We start from the raw sequence: 23,912 nt of genomic DNA, 5'->3' as shown, positions 1-23,912 counted from the left end.
TTACGCTGGATGGAAGACACTGAAAAGATAATTACTTAAGTAGTAGGATTGAGAAGATCAATTTTACAGATTCTTTTTTAAACTATGAAAATATGCAACAATGAAAATCAGAGGAGTTTTGAATCACACCTTCACTTAGGAGCTACCAGGGGGTACCGTGCAGACCTGGGCCCTGACACCACTGCACCTGCGGCACTATTTTGTCACTTTTTTAAATAAGAAGAGTTTCAGCTGTGAAAATACACAGCCCTGTCTGCTGGTGAGTTTTAAAACTATCAGTGTCCAAAACTGATGGGCTTTATTTAGGTATAAAGTTACAGCCTCTGGGAAGCTACTGATGGCTGACACATGACTGCCCTAGCTTCCAAAGAATGTTTATATCTGGGAACTGCCACAATTCCCCAAGGTATTTCACATTTTGGACTCTGCACTGAAGGCTCTGGGACTGCTGCTTCAGGATGGGCTTTCACTGCAGTTGTCAACACTTCCTCGATTAGCATTTTTAAATACAAAAACATGTCTTTTAAATGCATTCAGCAGCGCAGCTTCAACTAAGGCAGCTTTACAAAGCCTCCAATTAACACTTTCCAAATGCAGAGGAATACTCTGTGGTGCACAGTGTTTGTAGGTCTCTGCGCAGAGAGAAATCAAAGTGTGCGTGCCTGCTCAGGTGTGCACTGTAGAGAGAACTATGGGTCCCACTGAAGTGCCCACATATGCCATCTGTGGTGATTTACCAGGAAGATGCAGGAAGCCATGAGGACCAGCAGCCTCAGAGTCAGTCTCCCCATAACCAACGTATAGAGGCCAAAACATTGGCCTCAAAGCCGAACATATCCTGGACTCACTGCTCGGGAGGATAAGCCTGAAACTGTGCTGTATCCAGAACAGCTCCTATGAAAGATAGCATCTGAGAGGGAGTCAGGTGCGACTTCGGCACCTTTATAGTGAACCCCAGCAAATGCAGAAGGTTCGCCGTAGTCTGGAGGTGGGACTGACATCTCTGACCTGCACAGATAAGCTGCGACCACCGCCATCAACTTGGTAAATATCTGAGGGGCACTGGTAAGGCCAAATGGCAGCATGTTGAACTGAAAAGTGCTCGTGGCCTACCTTGAACCACAGGTAACGCCTTTGGGCAGTCAGGAAGGGAATATGAAAATATGCATCAAGTACAGAGCTACCAACCAGTCTTCCAGGTCTATGGCAGACAAGACCTGAGCCAACGTGAGCATCTTGAATGTCTACTCCTTGAGGAAGAGGTTTACGATCTGTAGGCCTAGAATAGGACGAAGACCCTTGTTCTTTTTGGGTACCAGAAAGTAGCTGGAAGTACAGCCACTGCCTACTTCTGATATAATTGGTATGATATGATTGCTAGTAGGGTTGAGATTCCTATTTGCTCTTGGTTTTTAGGGTTGGGTTTGTGATTGGATGTCGGGATTAGGAGTATGATTGGTGAATAGGGTTGGGTCTCCCATTGGTTGTGAGATTTAGGGTTACAGATCTGATTGCTAAGGTTAGGTCTAGGTTTCTATTGGATAGTAGGGCTATTTAAGCTTAGGGCTCAGGGAGTCTCAGACCAGGCGCAGAGTTAAGAGCAGTGAGGAAAAGGGCAGTTGCCCATTTGGGCCTGGTGGGGCCTAGGGACAGAAATGCTGCCCAATTTGCCATTTACAAAAAGGGACCTTACTCCATACACATCTATCAACAAGCAAACACATTATCAGCAAAGACATCCAACTCTTGCATCACAAACAGACCTCATACAGATTGCAACGTCTCATCAACCAACACAAAACCCCATATACCACACCTATACACACACAACTACAACAGTAAAACACCTTCATTGCTCACACAACACAAAACCACTTTATACATTACTTTCAGCCATCCAGGTACACACTTACTGTTTGTACACACCGTGTTCATACACACCAACCGCACTATCCTCCATTTGCTCCACAAAGATCCCCTTTTATCATGACAATACCTAAACTCAAGGTTCCAACACACCATCTACCAACACCCTTCCACTCTCTTCACCAATTACACACAACCATACAATCCTCACATTCCACTCCACCACACATATTACCTCTTCCAGTCATTACAACTAACACAAACTTCCGACACACATCATTCCCTCTTACATACATCATGCACTCATCACCAAAACACATCAACATTCCCTGTAATACTCTAATTCCCCTCACTAGTACTAACTCCCATACAAATCCTTCACAGAAAACCACTACAATACCCCCTCTAACTATTCCACAAAAACAATACAGACCACATACATCAGCACATTAAAATAACACAAACTTTCATTATACTTTCCATCATACCCACTCCCACCCTCATAACTACACAAAGAATATAAATCCTGACCTATATTTACCCCTACTTTCTCACTCTTCACAAACATCTACCACAAGCACCCCAACACAGCAACATTCATTCACCTGCCTCTCATCCACTGCACAATTTAGAGCCTTACATTATGATCCATATGCTCCTCCACCACCCCTAACCATACTCCTTCCACACTAAACAAACAATATACACAGCATGCCGCTCTTAACAACTTTGCATCCCCTTGTCTATTGCATAATAAGGCTAACCTACAAAAAAAAAAGTACACCCCTCGTGTCTCTCTCAGCCACCAAGTCCACAACCGACACACACAGGCCCAACAAAATGCCTCCTGAGCATGCTGGAAGAGGAACACTATACTGAAAAACAGGACTATTGTGACCCTCACACAGTTATCACAACTAACACACCGGCTACAAGCTCAAAATATACTGCTCACCCTTCTCCTAAACAAAACACCACCACCATGAACGCACTTTTTCTAAACTGCCAGCTTATAAATGCTCGATCACTCTCAAAAAACAAGCACCACCTCTACGACCTGCACACAGACACACAACCTGACTTACTATTCATAACAGAATCATGGTTGGGAAATGGTATGGCCCCAGTGTTGCATGAAGCCGTTCCTTGGGGCTATCAAACCATCACACAAAACCACATAAGCAAGAGAGAAGGTGGACTAGCAATAATATTCAAACAAGCAATGAATCTCAGTAAAACAGAGATTTCCATACAGGGTTGTTAAGCCCTCCTCACCAGATGCCACTCTACTCCAACTTCCTCCTGTAACTTTCTCCTCCTTTACAGACCGCCACCTAACAAGTCAACATTCCCAGATACTTTTCTAGACACAGTCTCAAACCTTATTACATTATACTCAAACCTATGCATTTTTGGGGACCTAAATATTTGGTTTGACAAACCCAATATGCCCCATCCAAAAGCTATCGCCACTGGCCTAGTCGACTTTGAACCAACATCAGATTGTACACAATCCCACACACATCGCTGGACACATACTAGATGTAGTTTTTGCTAAGCCTGAACTGGTTACCATTCATAACAACACGCCAATCACATGGTCAGACCACCAATTGATAACTTTCTGACATAAAGCACCCCAAATCAACACACCCCACAACTACTTATATACATGCACCTACCAACCATGGAGCAAACTCAACTTTGTTGAGTTAGAAATGCACAACACAAATCTAGATACAATTAATTCGGTTCCAAAACTTTGAGTGGCTACAGGAAGCTTTTGATATCCTAATATCACTTAGAAAAACTAAACAGGACAAAAGAAAAACACATTTGAGAAACCAAGAACTAAAAAAGATAAAGCAACAAATCGAAAGGTTGCAGCGGACCTGGCTCAAAACAAACAACATTCAAGACAAACTGCAGCTACACAAACTTAACTGAATATACAAATCATCAATCAAAAAAGCTACTACCCAGAATACAAAATGCTAAATCTGCAACCAAAGAATTTTTTAACATTCTCAATGAATTTCAAAAACTTAACTGCATGGAATGAGGTCATCCCACTACTCAAGATTTCACAAACTGGCAACTCATTACACAACCAAGGCAGACACGTTGGACCCCTATTTAAAGCAGAAAAAAAAAATCAGTGCCAACTCCTTTCCTAAAATCCCCTCTAAGGATAAACCAACCCAGCCTCTACAGTCCTTCAAACAAATATCACAAGGTGAATTTATGGATTTGGTCAAAGCAAGCAGGCCTTCCGGTTGCCCTTCGGACCCTTGTCCACCACTCATCTTCAAGAACATTCTTTTATCTACATCTGCTGCCACAACTGTAAGAAGAATCATCAACAACTCTTTAACTAAAGGAACTTTTCCTGAAGACCTGAAAAAGGTATACTTATAAAAGAAAACAAACCTAGACCCACAGGACCCCAACAACTTCAGACCAATCACAAATGGAGCTTTCCAGGGCAATCTTATAGAAAGAGCAGCATTCACCCCAATGTTACAATTCATTGAATACAATTTCATACTTTCAGACTACCAAACTAGATTCAGCCAAAGAAGAGGCACTGAATCAGCCCTCGGAGCAATCTGGAGCGGTCTTAAAAACACAGTTGACCACAATGGAGTTGCTGCACTACTTCTCTTGGATCTCTCAGCTGCCTTAGATACAGTTGACCAGGACAGCCTCATTAAAAGACTCTACGAAGCCGGCATAGAGGAGACTGCTCTCGACTGAATTACATCCTACCTTCAAAACAGAACTAATGTTATCTACTCTCCCCCATCACATCCCAACCCTATCTCACAAAAGCAGGGGTCCCCCAAGGATCGATCATCTCACCTTTGCTTTTCAACATCTACATGATATCGTTACCAGAACTGATCAAAGATTTTCAGCTTGCATGCTACAGCTATGCAGATGACACACAAACACTACTTAAACTGGAATGCCCCAAAGACATGGAAAACTCACAAATCTTCAGGTGCCTCAGAGCTGTTGATCAGTAGATGACTTGGAGCCATCTCAAACTAAATGGCTCCAAAACGGAAATACTCAAATGTGGTGATTGGAAAAATGACCCACTGTGCGCCTGGTCTGATGATCTCAGACCCCCTCCGCAAGGAAGTTAAAAACATCGGAATTACCATGGACTCCAAGTTAACTATGAATGCCCAAGTGGACAAATTAGCACGAACAAGCTTCATCACCTTGAAGGCTCTGCGACACATCTTTCCCTACCCCGGATTTCTACACAAGGTGCAGGCTACCGTACTATCCAAATTGGATTATGACAATGGCCTCTACCATGGATCAACTCTTATGAAAAAATTACAACATATTCAAAACTCCACTGCCAGCCCACTATTGCATGTAAAGCCACAAGCCCACATCTTCCCTGCCTTGAGAGCACTACACTGGTTACCTGTTGCCAGAAGATCCACCTTCAAGCTGCTTTGTATCACCCACAAAGCTGCACATGGAACAGGGCCGTTTTTTTTAATCAGAAAAAAAATAACCAAATTCATTCAACAAAGAAACCTCCGCTCAAGATTGGCACCTCGCCTTAGAACACCACCATACAAGAAAAAGAGTATCAGTGGTTGTGACAAAGTAGCCTCTTTCTAGCCTTGTTACCCCCATTTTTGGCCAGTTTGTGAGTATATGTCAGGGTGTTTTCACGGTCTCACTGGGATCCTGCTAGCCAGGGCCCAGTGCTCATAGTGAAAACCCTATGTTGTAAGTGTGGTTATGATGGGTCACTGGGATCCTGCTAGCCAGGACCCAGGTGTTCATAAGTCTAATGTCTCACTGAGGCTCTGCTAACCAGAACCTCAGTGGTTATGCTCTCTTTACTTCCAAATTTGTCACTAACAGGCTAGTGACTAAATTTAACAATTCACATTGGCATACTGGTACACCCATATAATTCCCTAGTATATGTTACTGAGGAACCCAGGGCATTGGGGTTCCAGGAGATCCCTATGGGCTGCAGCATTTCTTTTGCCACCCATAGGGAGCTCTGGCAATTCTTACACAGGCCTGCCACTGCAGCCTGCGTGAAATAACGTCCACGTTATTCCACAGCCATTTACCCATAGGGAGCTCTGGCAATTCTTACACAGGCCTGCCACTGCAGCCTGCGTGAAATAACGTCCATGTTATTCCACAGCCATTTACCACTGCACTTAAGTAACTTATAAGTCACCTATATGTCTAACCTTCACCTGGTGAAGGTTGGGTGCAAAGTTACTTAGTGTGTGGGCACCCTGGCACTAGCCAAGGTACCCCCCACATCATTCAGGGCAAATTCACCGGACTTTGTGAGTGCGGGGGACACCATTAAACGCGTGCACTGTACATAGATCACTACCTATGTACAGCGTCACAATGGTAACTCCGAACATGGCCATGTAATATGTCTAAGATCATGGAATTATCACCCCAATGCCATTCTGGCTTTGGGGGGGACAATTCCATGATCCCCCGGGTCTCTAGCACAGAACCCGGGGACTGCCAAACTGCCTTTTCAGGGTTTGCACTGCAGCTGCTGCTGCTGCCAACCCCTCAGACAGGTTTCTGCCCCCCCTGGGGTCCAGGCAGCCCTGGCCCAGGAAGGCAGAACAAAGGATTTCCTCTGAGAGAGGGTGTTACACCCTCTCCCTTTGGAAATAGGTGTGATGGGCTGGGGAGGAGTAGCCTCCCCCAGCCTCTGGAAATGCTTTGATGGGCACAGATGGTGCCCATCTCTGCATAAGCCAGTCTACAACGGTACAGGGATCCGCCAGCCTTGCTCTGGCGCAAAACTGGACAAAGGAAAGGGGAGTGACCACTCCCCTGACCTGCACCTCCCAGGGGAGGTGCCCAGAGCTCCTCCAGTGTGTCCCAGACCTCTGGCATCTTGGAAGTAGAGGTGTTTGTGGCACACTGGACTGCTCTGAGTGGCCAGTGCCAGCAGGTGACGTCAGAGGCTCCTTCTGATAGGCTCTTACCTCTCTTGGTAGCCAATCCTCCTTCCTAGGTAGCCAAACCTTCTTTTCTGGCTATTTAGGGTCTCTGCTTTGGGGAATTCTTCAGATAATGAATGCAAGAGCTCACCAGAGTTCCTCTGCATCTCCCGCTTCACCTTCTGCCAAAGGATCGACCGCTGACTGCTCAGGACGCCTGCAAAACCGCCACAAAGTAGCAAGACTACTACTAGCAACCTTGTATCGCTTCATCCGGACGGCTTTCTAGACTGTTTCCAGGTGGTGCATGCTCTGGGGGTAGCCTACCTCCTCTCTGCACCAGGAGCTCTGAAGAAATCTCCCGTGGGTCGTCGGAATCTTCCCCCTGCAACCGCAGGCAACAAAAGACTGCATCACCGGTCCTCTGGGTCCCCTCTCAGCACGACGAGCGTGGTCACTGGAACTCAGCAACTCTGTCCCAGTGACTCTTCAGTCCAAGTTTGGTGGAGGTAAGTCCTTGCCTCCCCACGCTAGACTGCATTGCTGGGTACCGCGTGATTTGCAGCTGCTTCGGCTCCTGTGCACTCTTCCAGGATTCCCTTTGTGCACAGCCAATCCTGGGTCCCCGACACTCTAACCTGCAGTGCACAACCTTCTGAGTTGTCCTCTGGCGTCGTGGGACTCCCTTTTGTGACTTCAGGTGGACTCCGGTTCACTTTTCTTCTACGTGCCTGTTCAGGTACTTTTGCGGGTGCTGCCTGCTTCTGCGAGGGCTCCCCGACTTGCTGGGCACCCCCTATGTCTCCTCATCCAAGTGGCGACATCCTTGTCCCTCCTGGGCCACAGCAGCATCCAAAAACCCTAACCGCGACCTTGCAGCTAGCAAGGCTTGTTTGCGGTCTTTCTGCGTGGGAACACCTCTGCAAGCTTCTTCACGACGTGGGACATCCATCCTCCAAAGGGGAAGTTCCTAGTCCTCTTCGTCCTTGTAGAACACCAAGCTTCTTCCAAAAGGTGGCAGCTTCCTTGCACCCTCAGCAGGCATTTCTTGGGCTCCTGCCCACTCTCGACACTGTCGCAACTCTTGGACTTGGTCCCCTTGTCTTACAGGTACTCAGGTCCGGAAATCCACTGTTGTTGCATTGCTGGTGTTTGTTCTTCCTGCAGAATCCCCTATCACGACTTCTGTGCTCTCTGAGGGTAGTAGGTGCACTTTACACCTACCTTTCAGGGTCTTGGGGTGGGCTATTTTTCTAACCCTCACTTTTTTCTTACAGTCCCAGCGACCCTCTACAAGCTCACATAGGTTTGGGGTCCATTTGTGGTTCGCATTCCACTTTTGGAGTATATGGTTTGTGTTGCCCCTATACCTATGTGCTCCTATTGCAATCTACTGTAACTTTACACTGCTTGCATTACTTTTCTTGCTATTACCTGCATAATCTTGGTTTGTGTACATATATCTTGTGTATATAACTTATCCTCATACTGAGGGTACTCACTGAGATACTTTTGGCATATTATCATAAAAATAAAGCACCTTTATTTTTAGTACTTTTGTGTATTGCGTTTTCTTATGATATTGTGCATATGACACCAGTGGTATAGTAGGAGCTTTACATGTCTCCTATTTCAGCCTAAGCTGCTTTGCCCTAGCTAGCTTCTATCAGTCTAAGCTACTAGAAACACCTCTTCTACACTAATAAGGGATAACTGGACCTGGCACAAGGTGTAAGTACCTCTGGTACCCACTACAAGCCAGGCCAGCCTCCTACAGTGGTACATCTTTCTCCGTTCAAGCAGCCAAACTATGGAATTCATTACCCCAAAATATAAGATCCACAGATAACTATAAGAGTTGGCTCTTTCCTTCATAACCACCAAATTCAAACAGCAATGGACTGCATATGCCTGTATTGCTAAATATTTTTAATCTGAATGTGTATATTTTAGATTTGTATAGTTCTTTATGAAATATGTATCTCTACTGTGTCATAACAAATTACACACTCTTTAAACCTGTTTAACAAATGTATATTTACTCACGATTAAATATGTATATATACACACACACACACGTGCATAAATAAAAATACAATAAAATCAATAAGTAAATTAAAGTAAAAAAATAAAATAATGAACAAGTATAAATATATATATTTTTTTTATAAACAAAATAAATGTACTCTTGTAAGATTTACTGGTCCTAACCATCACCATGTCATATGTCTATCAATCTAGCCTCCATCCCCACTCTGACTCATCCCAAACCCATTCTACTACTTTCATCTCCAAAATAACCCTGCCAAAGCTCTTCCCTCCTCTTCCATATCTAGCTAACCCAAACCTCACTTTACTACCATGATCTCCCAAACAACCCTAATAAATTCTCCCTCATTTATCTCACCTTGACTCATCCAAAATCCCTCCTGCTACTATGACCTCCCTAACCCTTTCCACAGACTCTACCCTCCTCCATCTCTCCTTTAGTTATCCCATTACTGTAAACTCTCAATTAAAAAACTTCTGGATTCTTCCCTCCTCTATCCCTCCATTAGTCTAGCCAATGCAACTAATAAACTCACATATCCTCTTCTCAAATTAACTCATAAAAAAAAATAAAAAAAATACTAAAACTGAACTCAAATTTCCCTAGACTAATCAACCACTAATTCCTCTTGGATTCCGGATAGTGTGCTACTCGCCGAAAATCGATTTGTCGCCTTATCAGGGGTAGTAAGCGCTATATAAATACTATTACAATACGATATAAGAAGCCTTTCTATGGCTTCCTTGCCCACAAGAGCCTTAACTTCGTCTCGGAGCAGAGAAGTGATCATCCGCCAGCCAGGCGAATGTTAGCAGCATTGGGGGAGGAAAGGATTGTTAAGGCAGGCATAGCCCTTACGAATTATCTGCAGTACCCAAGCATCTGATGTAATGGCCTGCCAGTGGAGGAGAGGATGTTGAATTCTACCGCCAACTAGGCAAGCATGGTCCTGCAGAACCAAACTAGGAGGGCTTTGAGGCTGCAGCTGCCAGGGCTGGGTGAAGGACAACTTTCGGCTTCCAGACCTCTAGGTCTGAAGACACCACACCCATTTCCTTGCATCGTTTGGGGAGCTTGCACAGGATTGTGGCTGGCATAGGACTAGTGCAGTGGTACACCCCTTCTGTGGCTACAAAGAGGGCGAAAAGCAGGCTGTGGACCAGGGGTCGCCGAGAGGCCCCAGGACTTGGTTTCAGCATAAGAATCCATAAAGCGCTCTAGCGCAGTCTGCTTTCTCGCCAAACAAACGAGTGCCGAAGGGCATGTCCATAAGGTTTGCCTGGGCATCCCCCAAAAAAACAAATGTTCTCAACTAGGCGTGGTGACGTATAAGGCCACCGTCGACGAAACCTCTTTGCCCAGCAAGTCAGCTGTGTGGCTGGGCCACATCAAATGGTGAACTTCGTTGTGTCTCTCCCATCTTTCACCACTAAGGAGATGATGGCCTGGGCCTCCTCCGGGACCTGTGGCAGCACTTGCTAAACCGTATCCCACAAGGTGTGCGCGAAACAGCCCAATAACCATGAGGTGTTCACAGACCTCTGGTGGAAGAAAACATCTTCCCAAGCTGGTCCAGTCTTTTGGATTCCTTGTCTGGGGGAGTGGGAGGGAATGCGCTGTGGAAGTTGAGGCTTGGACTACCAATTTCTCACCAAGTTCCCAGAAGGATGTCAGGAAGTGCCTCATTAAAGGGGAAGAGGTGTTCAGAAGTGAAAGCACCAGGATGGAGCACTTCAGTCAAGAGGTTTGTCTTGATAGCCACCGAGGGTAGTTGAATGTCAAGGACCTCCATACTGCCCTACGTACCACCACTTCATTGGAAGCTCCCTATTCTGTAGCTGCTGTGGTCGGTGGGGAGGGGGGAGCGCCAATAGCACTATCTGGAGAGGTGACCAGTTCACTGGCCTCCCCTAGTTCCTCATACCAGTCCATAATCCTGTTTAACTGGTGTTCTATAGGGTCCAGTGACACCCTCCCACTCTTCATCCATGCCTTGCTATTGAAAATAAGGCTCAGGCAGCGATCTGGCATCTGTAGGCACCATCGGCGTGTCCAGAATCAGAATGGGGCTGGCACAGGGAGCATCGGTATTGTGATGGGCGCCAGTGAAAGTCACTTGGGTATGACCAGAATCAGATCTGTGAGACTCCATTGGGCATCCCAGAAATTGAGAGAGGCGTGGAATCAGACCTGGCATTGATTCCGGGGACCTGTGCCTGGAAGGCCGATGACCCTAAGTCATTGTGTCACCAACACAAAGTCAGTTTGGATTACTACTTCTTCTTGTGCCTCTTTCCAGAGTGTCCCGAGGACCTTGAATGGTAAAAGGACTTGGGGCTCCTGGATCGGTCCCATGACATTCTCCTTGACTGGGACCATGTACCTCCGAGGAGTCACACTGGATGGCGTTGACTGGCAGGCTGCAAGCAGCTTTACGGACCACGCCCTCAAAGCCTTCTGGGCCATAGTCCAAGCAAGACTTGGACTTGTAGATGTGCACAAGACACCATAGCCAGACTAGGTAAGGGTCTGTAACTAACATGGCGCAGTGAAGGTGCCACATGGCTCAAACCCTACCTTGCTAGAGGACATCTTGACACTCACAAAAAATGGACGAGTTTCTAAAGACATGCATGGTTCCATCATACCACCCTCAACGCAATGGTGGTGGTAGTGGGGGAAGAGAGGGGAGCAAAGCAGCACAGTGGTCCGTGTAAGGAATGGGGCTGGTGCACATGAAAGCAACATGGGGAGGGTAAGAGACAGATACACAGTCCGGTGAGATAAGCATCACAAGGGAGGATGGGAGAGATACTGAAGCAACATGGAGGGCGCAGGTGGGGTGGGAAAGGCAATGGGGAGAAGCACACAGGCAAGCGCTACAGGGAGAGGAGAATGGCAAAGATGTAAACCAGGGAGATGACTCAAAAACAAACACTCATGAGAGTTGTGGGAGAAAAACGTACTCAAAATTTTGGACACCCAAAATGTACCTCAGAACTGTTCTTCCACAGCTTACTCCTGGGTTGGAGACTGTTAAACCTCAGTTTCATGAGACAGTGTGTACTGCATTCAGGCACCTCCCCAAACATCAATTAGCAGAGTAAAAACAGTTCATTAACTAATGGGGTCCACTCAATAATTGAGTTCTAGATCAATGAAAAGTTAAAGGGTTTTATTACAATAAGTTCAAAATACAAGGGAGAGTAAATGCTGTGAAGCCTTACAGAGGCAAAGCTATACAAAAGTATGTAAAAATCAGAAAATATTCTAAGTCTTAATGGGAAGCAAAATCGGACACTGCCCCTAGCAGCATAGGAAAACTTAGGAAAATCTCTGGCTCACCCCCAAAATCAAGGAGGTTCTTATACACAATTCTTGCATACTAAATTAGGAAAGCTGCACAATAATATTGAGGTCAGCAAAAGTATCATCTCTTTAGCTAATCAGAAAAACAAAAATAAAACATCATTACACTAACACATAAGCAGCATCTGATTTTTTTAAAAAAATCTATTTACCAACGTCTTTGCTAATGTCATCAGGAGATGTTCAAACAAATATTGTTTAAATGTTTCGTAAGACTTTCCTACAGATACTTGTTCTAATCTTACATCCGCGCCATGGCAAGATCCACACCAGCAAGACAACTACTGCAGTGCAATAAGCCATTTACAGTAGTTGAACCTAATGTCTTGTTGTAGCTATTATATGTATTAGCACTTTTTTCCGTGTATCCCCTTCCTAAAGTATCTTTTGCACAAATGGGGGCTTGTAGCTGCGTTTTATGTTATGTTTTGCTGTAGTTGACTGCTATATGCACAAGCACTTTTTCCCGTGTATCCCTTTCACTGAGTATATTTGCACAAACGGGGGCTGGGTCTGGTAGCTGTATTTAATGCCTGGACAAGGGTACTGTATCTGTATATGCATATGAGGGGTGTGGCTCTATGAAATAGTGAATTGCCTTGCGTGGAGCTACATCGCTATCTGTTTTTCTTTATTTTAATGATATTTGCTCTGATGTATTTGTTAAAAATGTGTTTATTCCTTTGTTTTATGTATACTGCTTTTTTTTATTGTAAGGCTTGTAGCTGAAACAATTAATAATAGAGACTTATTAAATACTGCAGTGGAAATAAACCATTATGTCAACAGCTTACTATTGCTTGCAAAGATTGCATCCATCTTGTTCAAAAAGGAGTTTATACTGACATGCGGCCTAACTAAGGAAAAAATATATATTCAGGTCCATACATGACCCACATATGAAATTTGTTTCAATTCCAGTCATATTAATTCAGTCTATATATGTAGTATCATGTATAAAATGTTACACGTTATTTGTGCACAAAAAGATATATACACTTTAAAACAACCCCACAGTTCTTCACACAAAATGAAAAAAGTAGCGCTTGAAAAGCAAGCAATGGGAACAGATAATTTAATTATGGCCAGATAATTTAAGCGATGGTAGTAGCAATGCTGGATGGGACAGACGAGCACAAGATTGACAAGCTAGGGAACAAATGGAAATAGTAAGGACAGGTTAGAATGTCACTGTGAAGGGAAAGGCACACAAAGAAACAGGAATGTTGCCACCAGGGGCGCGGCTGCGACTGGTGTAGCAGGTGCAGTGGCACGGGTGCCCATTACACCATGATAATTGCTGTATTTGACAATTAATGCAGAAGCTGTGGGTCCCATTTCATTGCTTGCTCAACGCCTCAAGACACTCTGGCTACTGGACTTCAGCATAGCCAGTGAACCGTTTCATGCGTAGGTATTCGCAGTGTGGAATGTGTTAGCCACAAACTCGCCAGGCATCCAAAGCGCCCAGGCGTCAGTACGGGCCCTGCAGGGGGAACTAACAAAGGTGTGATTATTGTCTAATCAAAACGCCTTTAGAATCCATCAAGCCCTGAGGCAGCAGCAGTGAGGCCGGCTCACCACGCCAATCCTTTCCTTACACAACACAAGTTAGTTAGAACGTACAGAAAGTATTTGAATTGAGAAACGTTGTTTTTCTTTATGTAAAATGCAGGATGTCCACGTTACAACACACGGACCATTTCGGGTGAGGATTGTTTTTTTTGTTTTTTTCTAACTTACAAACTGAGCTTGCCCTTTAGGGTTGACCTTATCCTGTTAAGGTAAGTACCGTCTCCTGGAGAGTTACTACGCCACTGACTCCCAGACAGAGGGCGAAAGTGCCACGGGTGCAGTAGGGAAGTCAGCACAGCGCCAGTGAACCCACACATTCTCACGTTACTTTCGGACAACGAGCTCGGCCTAAGGAGGGTGATGAAGCATCAGAAATCAGATGAAGAAAAAACGGTCTGCCTCAAAATACAACATCTGCAGGCCAGAGGATGAAAGGATTCCACACTCCCATCATCGAAGGGGCTGCCCAAACAGAAGTAGGACTCCGAGCCCGTGGTCACCATTACCATGAAGGACTTCAGCATCAAAAATAGCATTATTGGGGGGATGGCTTTGGAACGACAGTACCCGCTCCCCCTCAAGATTCTCCATTTGTAGTGTGACAACAAGAGTGGGTTAGCGACACTAACGGGCCCCGATACTTCCCACTAGTTGTACTGTCGCGATAAAATGTCAGATTACGGACAAGAGACTGGTTTAATATTCTCGAATGGGAGGCTGAGATCTTGAGGTCACACCTCTTACGGGTTGTGAGTCTGTATGGACGGAGTGTGAAATATCAAAACCACTCGCAGTGAGAGGCCATAATCCGGAAATACAGATGTCGTCTTACATTTGAAGAGAGATCTATATGGAAAAATGCAGCACCTGTAGAAATGGAAACAAACTTTTCCTACAGAATAACGTAAAACAATATTCTAGCCGCAGAAGCGCAATCGGGAGCTGTCGTAAAAGGAGCATTCAACACTTCATGAAAACCTGTACTCAATGTTTTTACCATCTGCAATTCTGGCATCAGCATTCACCTGCAGTAATACATGACGTCACTAATGCAAGCAGACACCGTGAAAAGCAGCTGCCTGAGCAGAATATCCAAAGATTCGAAACAAAAACATTAAGAGGTGATTAGTTTTCCAGGTTCCATTCTTCAGAACTTAGTTTCCTTGAAAATGTTGCTGTAACAAAAACATCTTTGTAGCAATATGATTAAGTATTAACCGTGAACTTCAACAGAGAAGACGTAAAATATATCTCTTTGTCCTGGAGCATGCACAATACTTCGCAGGAGCCATCCAGGGAAGAGAATTCAACAGGACGCATCAACCGTTCTGCATCAAACAAACAATCACCAATAACAAGCGATCTAGAATTTTATTTGGTGAGGTTAGCAGGGGTTTTGAAAGCTACTTTGACAGCGTTCACTCGCCTGTCCTTTTAAAACGGACTGCTTGACTTCAGCTTAGGTTGTGTGGTCACATAAAATGTATAATTAGCTTATTCGTGGGATTATTTCTGAAGTACACATTCCACAGGTTTCCTAAGTAAATAGAAGCAGATCTTTGGCAATATAGAGCGCAAGGAACTGTGGATATATCATGCATGGTGGGATACGTAATGGCATTGTATCATTCAGAGAAATACACCCCCAACTATATGTAAACAAGCACTGGCAAAGTCAACAGGTCTGTCTTAAAAGTGAAAATGCAAACCAGATCTAGTTGCAATGCCAATGCTCGTTTACGCTGTCAGTATTGTTTTTTTAGGTGTAGCCTAGGGATAGCTTTCAGCTGTTGCTGCCAAACACCTTTTGTTTACAATACCATTACTTAAGGAGGGCCTTGGATCAGTACATTGCTTATCTTTGGCTGTCATTTTAATCTCATTTTATGCTTCTTATACGATGGCTTTCCTTACCTTTCTTGCGTTTGCCCCTGCTTGGAGCACACTTTTATTACAATCTTTTTGATTAGACGGCTTGTATACATCCAGAACTTACTTTGTGGCAACTACTTTCTAGGACTTTTGATTTTCGTATAACCTCATTATTATATAATATACTTCTGTATGGAGGATTACGGCCAGCCCTTTAGCCAGTGGGTACCTGTGCCATTCAAGAGTTTTATTCTGCTCTTCAGCACAGAGGATTAGGCAATAGGTCAGCTGACCTCAGCCACTGGCTAATATTCTGCTCTTTCACAAGGTGCATAAAGCTGTACATAAAGCTATTCCTTTCAGTGCAAAGACTGGTGGCAATGTGTGTTTTCGAAAACAAAAACGTGTTTTTGCTTTTATATAGCATGATTTTATCAGTGACCCCCAGTCACTGATCTGGGTTTGATACATTGTTCTTTTGCTCACCATGCCACCCCAGTTTGGACCCAGCCGTATGCAAATCAGTCTTGACCCTGTTCCTCATGGGAACAGTACAGCCCGAACTGCCAAGCCAGGTCCTCCCTGGACCGGAAACAAGCATCCTGGGACCGGTTTCAGGGTTTCCCCCTTCATCAGCCAGGCTAGCTTGAATCCAGTGGCACAGTGAGCAAGGGACCCACGTCTGGGCCTACCCTTCCCACTTAGGGCAACTTTAGCAACACAAAAGGATGATGGACGGAGTGCTGAACAATGCAAACACTCACCCCCAGTCACAGATCAGGGTTTAATCCATCGTTCTTTTGCTCACCATGCCACCCCAGTTTGTAACCCCAAAACCGGTACCAGGATGCTGGTTTCCAGTCCAGTGAAGACCTGGCCTGGCAGTTCGGGCTAAACTGTTCCCATGGGGAACAGGGTCAAGACTGATTTGCATATGGCTGGGTCCAAACTGGAACGGCATGGGCAGCAAAAAAAAAAAAACGATGGATTTAGGCCCAGATCTCTGTACTAGGGGTGAATGTTTGACATTGTTCAGCATTCCGTCCATCACTTGTTCTTTTTGCATTTAATGGGAATCAGACAGGAAATACCAAACACAAAGTTGTTAATATGGGTCACTTCTTTATGTATTTATTACTTTGCAAATACATACCAAAAAAAGGAGCTAAGTTTTATACTGTCACTGGTGCAAAAAGGCCATGCTTCAGTGCAGATTACGGGGCTGGGTTAAATTAAGTCCACAAGCCGGACGGTTATCCCAAACGCAGCTAACCCCAGGGGCTGAAGCAGCCACATTACAGATCTGACATTAAAAGGTTGAAAAGATCGGTAGACTAGAAGACACACGCTAGGGAAGTGACGTTGAAAGGCCTGTATACTTGGTCACAATATAATGGCCTCTGAAAGAATGGCGTAGACGAGATTGATGAAAAGCCATCTGGTGAAGGGGTCGGCCATCAGTCACACGTCAGGCATGAGAGTTAGTAAGTCACCGCGCATTTTCAAGTTCAATACAAAAGCATAAGGATGGGTAAAGTTCCGGTCCTCCTCAGGGTCCTTTAGTCTATAAACCATCCATCCTGTTTTCTCCCTGGCGCGGTTTCCTGTGCCGTCCCGCCATTCTTTCTTTCACCCTTCCTCCATGAACCTCCCTTCCTGCACTTTTACAGTTCAAACGGCAATGCAGTTAAAAGAATGCAACCCGACGCAGCTATACACACGCTTCTTGGCGTTTGGACCTTTCACAGGAACAACAGTCTGCAGCTAGCCAATAAATAATTCACGTTCCTGGAAAGCACTTCGTCGAGTGAGACTAAGCAAATATCGCCGTGGATAATGGTGCTCGTGATCGGCTAGGCTGAGCGAGTAATGCTTTTTGAGTGGATAATGGGATGCAACCTCAGTCTGATGGCGAGAGTGTGCAAAAAGCATCCGTCACATCAATGACAACGTCCGAGGTCCTCAATGCCTCCCGACCACATAGACAAGATACGAAACCCTAAAGATGGCAGGCGCCAAAATACTCTCCGGAGATCAGTAAATACTGAGCCCCGAGGCGATGGCAGCGACGGTGTGTGGAGCTCGCTCTCGGGCGTCGTGTCGATGCATCAACCTGCCCCTCAAGGCCAGCAATGGTAGGAACCATCCCAAGACAGCAGTGAAAATATGAGACTCCACAGCGGCAGGGGTGAGACAGAATGCCCCCATGCCAAGAAAATCTCTCTCGAACTGCACCGATGAAGTAAGACACTCAGACAAGTGGATTATCTAAGGTCCGGGAATGGGAGGGGGAGTAAATACCATGTACCACACAATACCCTTACCACAAAGGGCACGCTGTTGTGCCTTAACCTCGCATAGTAAATGCATTATATGTTTATAGTTATGGGGCGGGTAGTGGTAAAGGGTGGTAAGGATAGTTTTAGGGGCTGGGCGGTGGTAAGAACGTAATTTTAGGATAGTGTCAAAGGGTGGTAAGAACGAAATATTAAGGTTTAGAGGTGGTAAGGGTAATTTTAGCGTTTAAGAATTCTAAGAACATTTCTACAGTTTAATTGTTGGTGGCAGTAAACGGTGGGTAAAGGTAAAAATTGTGTAAAGAATAATTTTAGGGTGGAAGTGGTAAAGAATAGTTTGGAGGTTTTTTTGGGGGGGGGGGGGGGGGGAGGTGGTGGTCCTCTCCCCTAAATGGTAACACACACACAAAAACAAACAGGTGGAATTAGCCAACTGGCCAAAAGAGCAGAGGGCCCAGCAAGGAATATGTGTTATATAATAAAGGACTGCAACCATTTTCACCAACACGACTACGCATGTTTTGTGAACACAAGGAGGGTGGTTGCTATGGGAGGACGTGTGGTGCAACTGAGTGGAAAGAATGACTGGGTAATAGCGAAGGCCCAGACCTAGCTACGCATGAAGAAGACAATCAGGTTGGGCATGGCAACCGGAAGGAGAACAAAGTGGCCCCAGCCGCACATTCGGCAGCAACGAACACAAAGGCTAACCCATCCACACCAAATTCTGGTACGAGGGGATGCGAAGGCAGGGCGAAGTCGCACGTGAATGTGGAGGTGCAGTAAAATGAACAGGAGGATCAAGGCACCCCAGAGAAGGGCAGAAAGGGGCACCTGCAGGCCCAGGGGCCTTTGAATGCCAAACGGCATGGTCCCTTGGGAGAAAACAGGGATTGACAAGGCGTATAGGGCACCTGCTGGCGGCCGGGGTCACATGGCCAGGAACGGACAAATTGGTGGTAGGATTAAGCCGCAGATCTACTCTGTCTCTCCCTCAGACCGGTGCTAGACTGTCTAAATACATGATTTGTTTAATCAAACGACAAAAAAGTTGTGATCGATTGTGTACGGATGGAAGAATCAAGGAATATGTTTTATATAATAAAGGGCTGCTGCATTTGTATCCAAAAGCGACTATGCGTGTTTTGTGAACAAACGGAAGAAGTAGTCGCTGTGGGATGACGAGAGGTGAGGCCGAGTGGCAAGAATGGCTGGGTTGTACGAAACAAATGGTTGGGCGCTGTGCACAAAGTGCACTCCGGTTTTTGTTTTTAATTGAAATATATTTGTAATAATATATTCCAAGTTTCAACCGTACCCATCATCATATACAGATGAAGTACACTCCAGTTTTATATTTCTTTTCTTACTAGGAAGTGTTCTCATCAATGTAACAGAACAGTGAAATGCTAAGGTTAAATAACCTCTTTTCCACTATCACCACTCAACATTCACATGCATTATTGAAACCTGTTTTACTAATTAACAGACTAATCTAGAAGACGTGCTACTAAGGAATCCTGCAAATTTCTCAAATACGACATGGAACACCAAATGTGAGAACGATTATTTCACATACATCAAGGCACATGCACTGCACGTTCTTCTATACTATTAAAACCAAAACCTTCGAGCAAACTATCTTTAAATGGATCTCGACGAACTTGTTATTTTTTATAAATTATCATAACACTCGCCCAACAAACTCACCTCATTCACTGGGATTTTACAACTACGGATGGATTTCAATACACACAAGACGGATGAAATGCAGAAGCAACCATGAAAACGAATTCAATGTGTATGCTGATGGATACTTTCCAATAAACTAGCATGCCACAACTATTTTCTATTCTGGTTTCATGCCACTGGACCACTTCCATCTTTACGTGTTTATGACCAGGGATTACACTTAACCAATATCCACCCTTCACCCTCAAATAAACAAAAACCATAAAGTCTACAATCTTTAAACTCAAACCACTTAAAAAGATCACAAGGCTCCTTAATTATTCTTCGCTAATAATCTGGGCTAAAACCTATCCTCCGTGGACTACTGCATCTCCATTACCATGAGTTCCAACAGAAACAAGGCCAGAACATAAAATTACTCTGAACAATGTAGCAACAAAAAATTATGGAGCTGGCTGTAATCGTCACATCACCCCATCTTTAATGTCATTTCTGTCTACCTTTCCACAGAATATCGAATTCAAAACTATCTACCTTACAAATGCTGCTTTCTACTAAAGCAGTCGACCACAGCTATTGAAGCTCTTCACTAAATAAGTAAAACCATGAATCAAGATTAGCATCAGGCCTACTTTTGCCAAAATTTACCTCAGCCTCGCACACAAAGCAGCATTCAATATGATTAATTGGTCAAAAGGTGATAAAAGAATAGCGCGATCTGGATTTTGCGTGGACTGAAGGCTAAATGTGAAGCTTACTAAAAGAAAGAAGCCCAGTCAAAATGAGCCCACCACGAGAGGCCCTTGACTACAGTCATAGATCAGATCAAGCGTGTTTGAACAGGATTATTTCAACCTGACAAAGTATAAAACCTTAAAATCGGGTAAAATGAATGTCATCTAAAAAGTCAACATATTCGTTTGCGGTCATGCAAGGTGATGTACTGATTCTATTGCATTTTAATAAACAATTTGGCAGATGTGAATGTGCAGCTTAATTCTACGGGTAGAAAGCCTGCCTAGTTACAACAAAATAGAAACTCACTAACCACTTCTGATGAATTCAACTTTGAGTAGGATCTAACTAGTGCTTCCTTAATGGCGCAGTGGTAGATATCTTCCAATACCCGCAGTTGTACAAACCTCAGACTTATTCATGAGACCAACTTCCCTAAACCTTATCCTAACAGTAGGTTTAGAAAAAGGTTGTTTTTTCCATGATTAAGTCTTAGTGGGGCTTGATTAAAGGACTACTGCTAACCGTCGTGCCAAATAAACATACAGTACAAACAACAGCAAGTTCAAAATCAGACAGATTATTGGCTATGACAATAGGATGGCTTTAAAACTGCTAGTAAAGATCTCACGTGTGTAAGAGATGGTTGGTTCCACTGCACTAAGGTAAATGATAAAGTGCTCCAGCACCACAATATGCTTATTAACCAGTCCCAACAATCGTTATGTTGAATCATTGAGGGAAGAGGAAAATCACAAGATACAAGGAGGCACAGTTGCAAAAGACCAACAATAGGAAATCATGCTCGTCTCCAGGACATCGTCCTCATGTTCAAAATGGATTCATAGTAATGATCACCATGAAAGTAACTGACCTGCTTCCCAGATTTCATTCACTTATAAGCACAGTGATGCTCTGAAGCATGGCACAGTGCAACTTAAACATCACTCTTTAACATGACGCTCAGGACCTTTACAAGTGGCATGCAAAACTGCCCTGGTAGCAATTTAATCACAACAGGCTTTCCAAATAATAAAATGATTAACAGGGAACCCCAATGATGACAATGATGACACGAGGTTCCCAAGTGATGGAATACAAGGTCCGTCCAACTAACAGTAAAGGAAGAACTAATTCTCGTGGCACAAGGACCTCCATGATTTTAATGTTCTTGTGTAACATCATCCTTGATGTGGTATACGGATGGTAGGATAGCCTGGTAGCAAAAATTGCATACCTGACCATCCTAGGTGGCAGTACTAATATTTAAAACCTCATTGCCAGCAATAACATTTCCTCCCAGGTGGCAGACATTGCACACGTTATTTGTTGAGGGCAGCAGATTCAACAGGCCTTCCCCGATTTTAGTGACGATGAAAAGCAACGGTTAAGGAACAGAGGTGTCACGATTCCATCCCTTAGTACCCAAGAGGTTATATCCGACAACCCATCACGGTTTATGACACCCTTCCCGATGTCGCAAGCCCAGAAATGAACACCTATGGAACTATCCGAGAATGAGACTATCCATAATAACAATCACCCTTCGATGACAGAGTATCAGACCAGGGTATATGGCAATAGACCACCCTGCATTAACATCATATCCTCCTGGTGGCAAATGACCACTCCACATGGCAATTGCCATGGCCTCCTCTTACTCATAAATAATACAATGTCTCCGATCGGGATAATAATTAAATAAAAGCTTGTCCTCTCCGCAAGATGGGATGCCTTTTGTTCTCCCTCTTATAACTGGCGTAATTGGCCTTTGGTTCTCTGCCTTATAATTGGGGTGAGGGGGGCAGGTCTCATCAGAGCTGGTCTTTGTTCCGACAGCATCCTAATTTAACTTAGAATTTGGCCGTTCTTCCCACTTATCCTTACCCAGCGTGCTCGTAAAACTGGTGAGATGGGGGAAATGAGGGGGTGAACAGAAAAAAAAACGGGAAAAACAGTCTTCAGAACAGTGATTACTACAGTTTTCAGGGAAGACTGCTGTATGCTGCTCCTGATTCGCTCTAAAAGTCAGCGGCGTGTGCCAGCTCGCCCATGCTAAGGACTGGCCCTGGACCACATAGGACCAACAGCCAAGGCCTGGCAAGGTCAGTGCCCCAGCCCTATCTGTCCTGGCTCTCCTTGTGCGCTAGGGCACATCTGCTGAATGATTTGTCCGACTTCCTTTCACTGCAAAGCAGAGTGGTCCGCTCATAGGTATGCATTTAGAGACATACAAGTAATCATTATAAAACCATTATATATATGCACTGATATAATAATATTCGTAGGTCTCCCTCTAGCTTAATCCGTGGGCCAAAGCGTGCCCATTAAAATTCACTTCAAGAGGCGCCGCCGCGCCTTAACACCCCATTCCCCTCGCCCGTGTCAGCCATGCGGCCACTCACGAAGGTTTCCCCGCCGCCGGTGTCCGGACACAGCACGTAGAAGGAGACCCCGGGGTCGGCGTAGAAGTCCATGCGCCGCTCCGTCTCCTCGGCGGCGATGAGCTGGAAGGGGGTGCCGGAGCACCAGGCGTCCGCCGCGTCGGCCAGCTGCTGGAAGTCCATGGTCGGGCGGGGGCGAGGGTCCGTCAGCAGCGGCGCAGCATCGCTGACCGTTACTCGCAGGCGCTTGTTTACATTCCGGGCCGGGTGGGTGGGGGCGGCGGTGGGGAGTCTCTGTGCGCGCGCACCCGCGCTGCCTGACGGCGGATCACGCGCGGACTGCGGGGCGGGCCGCCGACACAGAAGACGGACTACGCACAACACTGCGGGGGAGACTCCCCTGGCGAGAACAAGAGAAGGCTGGTCATGGGCGTGAAAGAAATACACACGTTCTGGAAGAAGAAAGACTATGGTGCGCAGCATTGAAATAGATCGTGGAAAAGTGAGGTCATTTGGGCCTGGGTCTCCGCTGCTCTGGAAGCAAAAATTATTGCAGTGATAATACGGCTATCAGTTAGCACATCTCCACCCCAAAAAGTAAATCACGTATATAGAGGTAGCGGACGTGTACAGTGTATTATCTTCATTATTACCAGGGCCACTGGAATTATGCGGCAAGAAAAGGCAAATTATATGGCATTACGTGGCACATTTTTTTGAAAGTACTGCTTCATTATTTTGTTATTTTTACTCTTGTCCATACTGTTTGGGCAAAGATTTAACCTCATTAGTAGGGGTGGGCGGAGCTCACGTAGTTCTACTCTGCAGAATTCCGCAGAGTTGGCTAAAAACTGTGGAATTCAGCAGAGTTCTGCATGCGGTGGAGTGGCACCTGTCCCACCACCCTTGCATGAATGTGCCAGATCTTAGAAGCGCTAAGCAGGGTCAGCCCCTGAAAACCTGTCACATTACTGTCCTTCACCCAACCATCCAGAGCTCTGCAAAACAAATCTACACACTGCAACTATGTCTGGGACTCAGTTTTCTTACTCCCTCGAAACTGAGTCCTGTACTTTTCAGGAGTGAGGCCATACCTGGTGAGAGG

General features: G+C 45.1%; 1 protein-coding gene across 3 annotated transcripts in view; it reads right to left on the bottom strand.

The window, feature by feature from the left end:
• Window positions 1-23,193, bottom strand: part of MTURN (maturin, neural progenitor differentiation regulator homolog) — a 163,622-nt gene extending 140,429 nt beyond the window's left edge. For 2 of the 3 annotated variants that reach the window (XM_069211940.1, XM_069211939.1), the window contains exon 1: window positions 22,829-23,193. In XM_069211940.1, coding sequence (XP_069068041.1) covers window positions 22,829-22,990 — 162 coding nt within the window. In that variant the 5' untranslated portion in view covers window positions 22,991-23,193. The remainder of the gene's footprint in view (window positions 1-22,828) is intronic. The other variant, XM_069211938.1, reaches the window with a different exon arrangement.
• Between the last annotated feature and the right edge of the window lie 719 nt (window positions 23,194-23,912).

The sequence above is a fragment of the Pleurodeles waltl genome, chromosome 10, assembly GCF_031143425.1.
Source record: "Pleurodeles waltl isolate 20211129_DDA chromosome 10, aPleWal1.hap1.20221129, whole genome shotgun sequence".
Classification (NCBI taxonomy): domain Eukaryota; kingdom Metazoa; phylum Chordata; class Amphibia; order Caudata; family Salamandridae; genus Pleurodeles; species Pleurodeles waltl.
The sequence above is the reverse complement of the archived record's forward strand: the minus strand, read 5'-3'. Positions and strand labels throughout refer to the sequence as shown.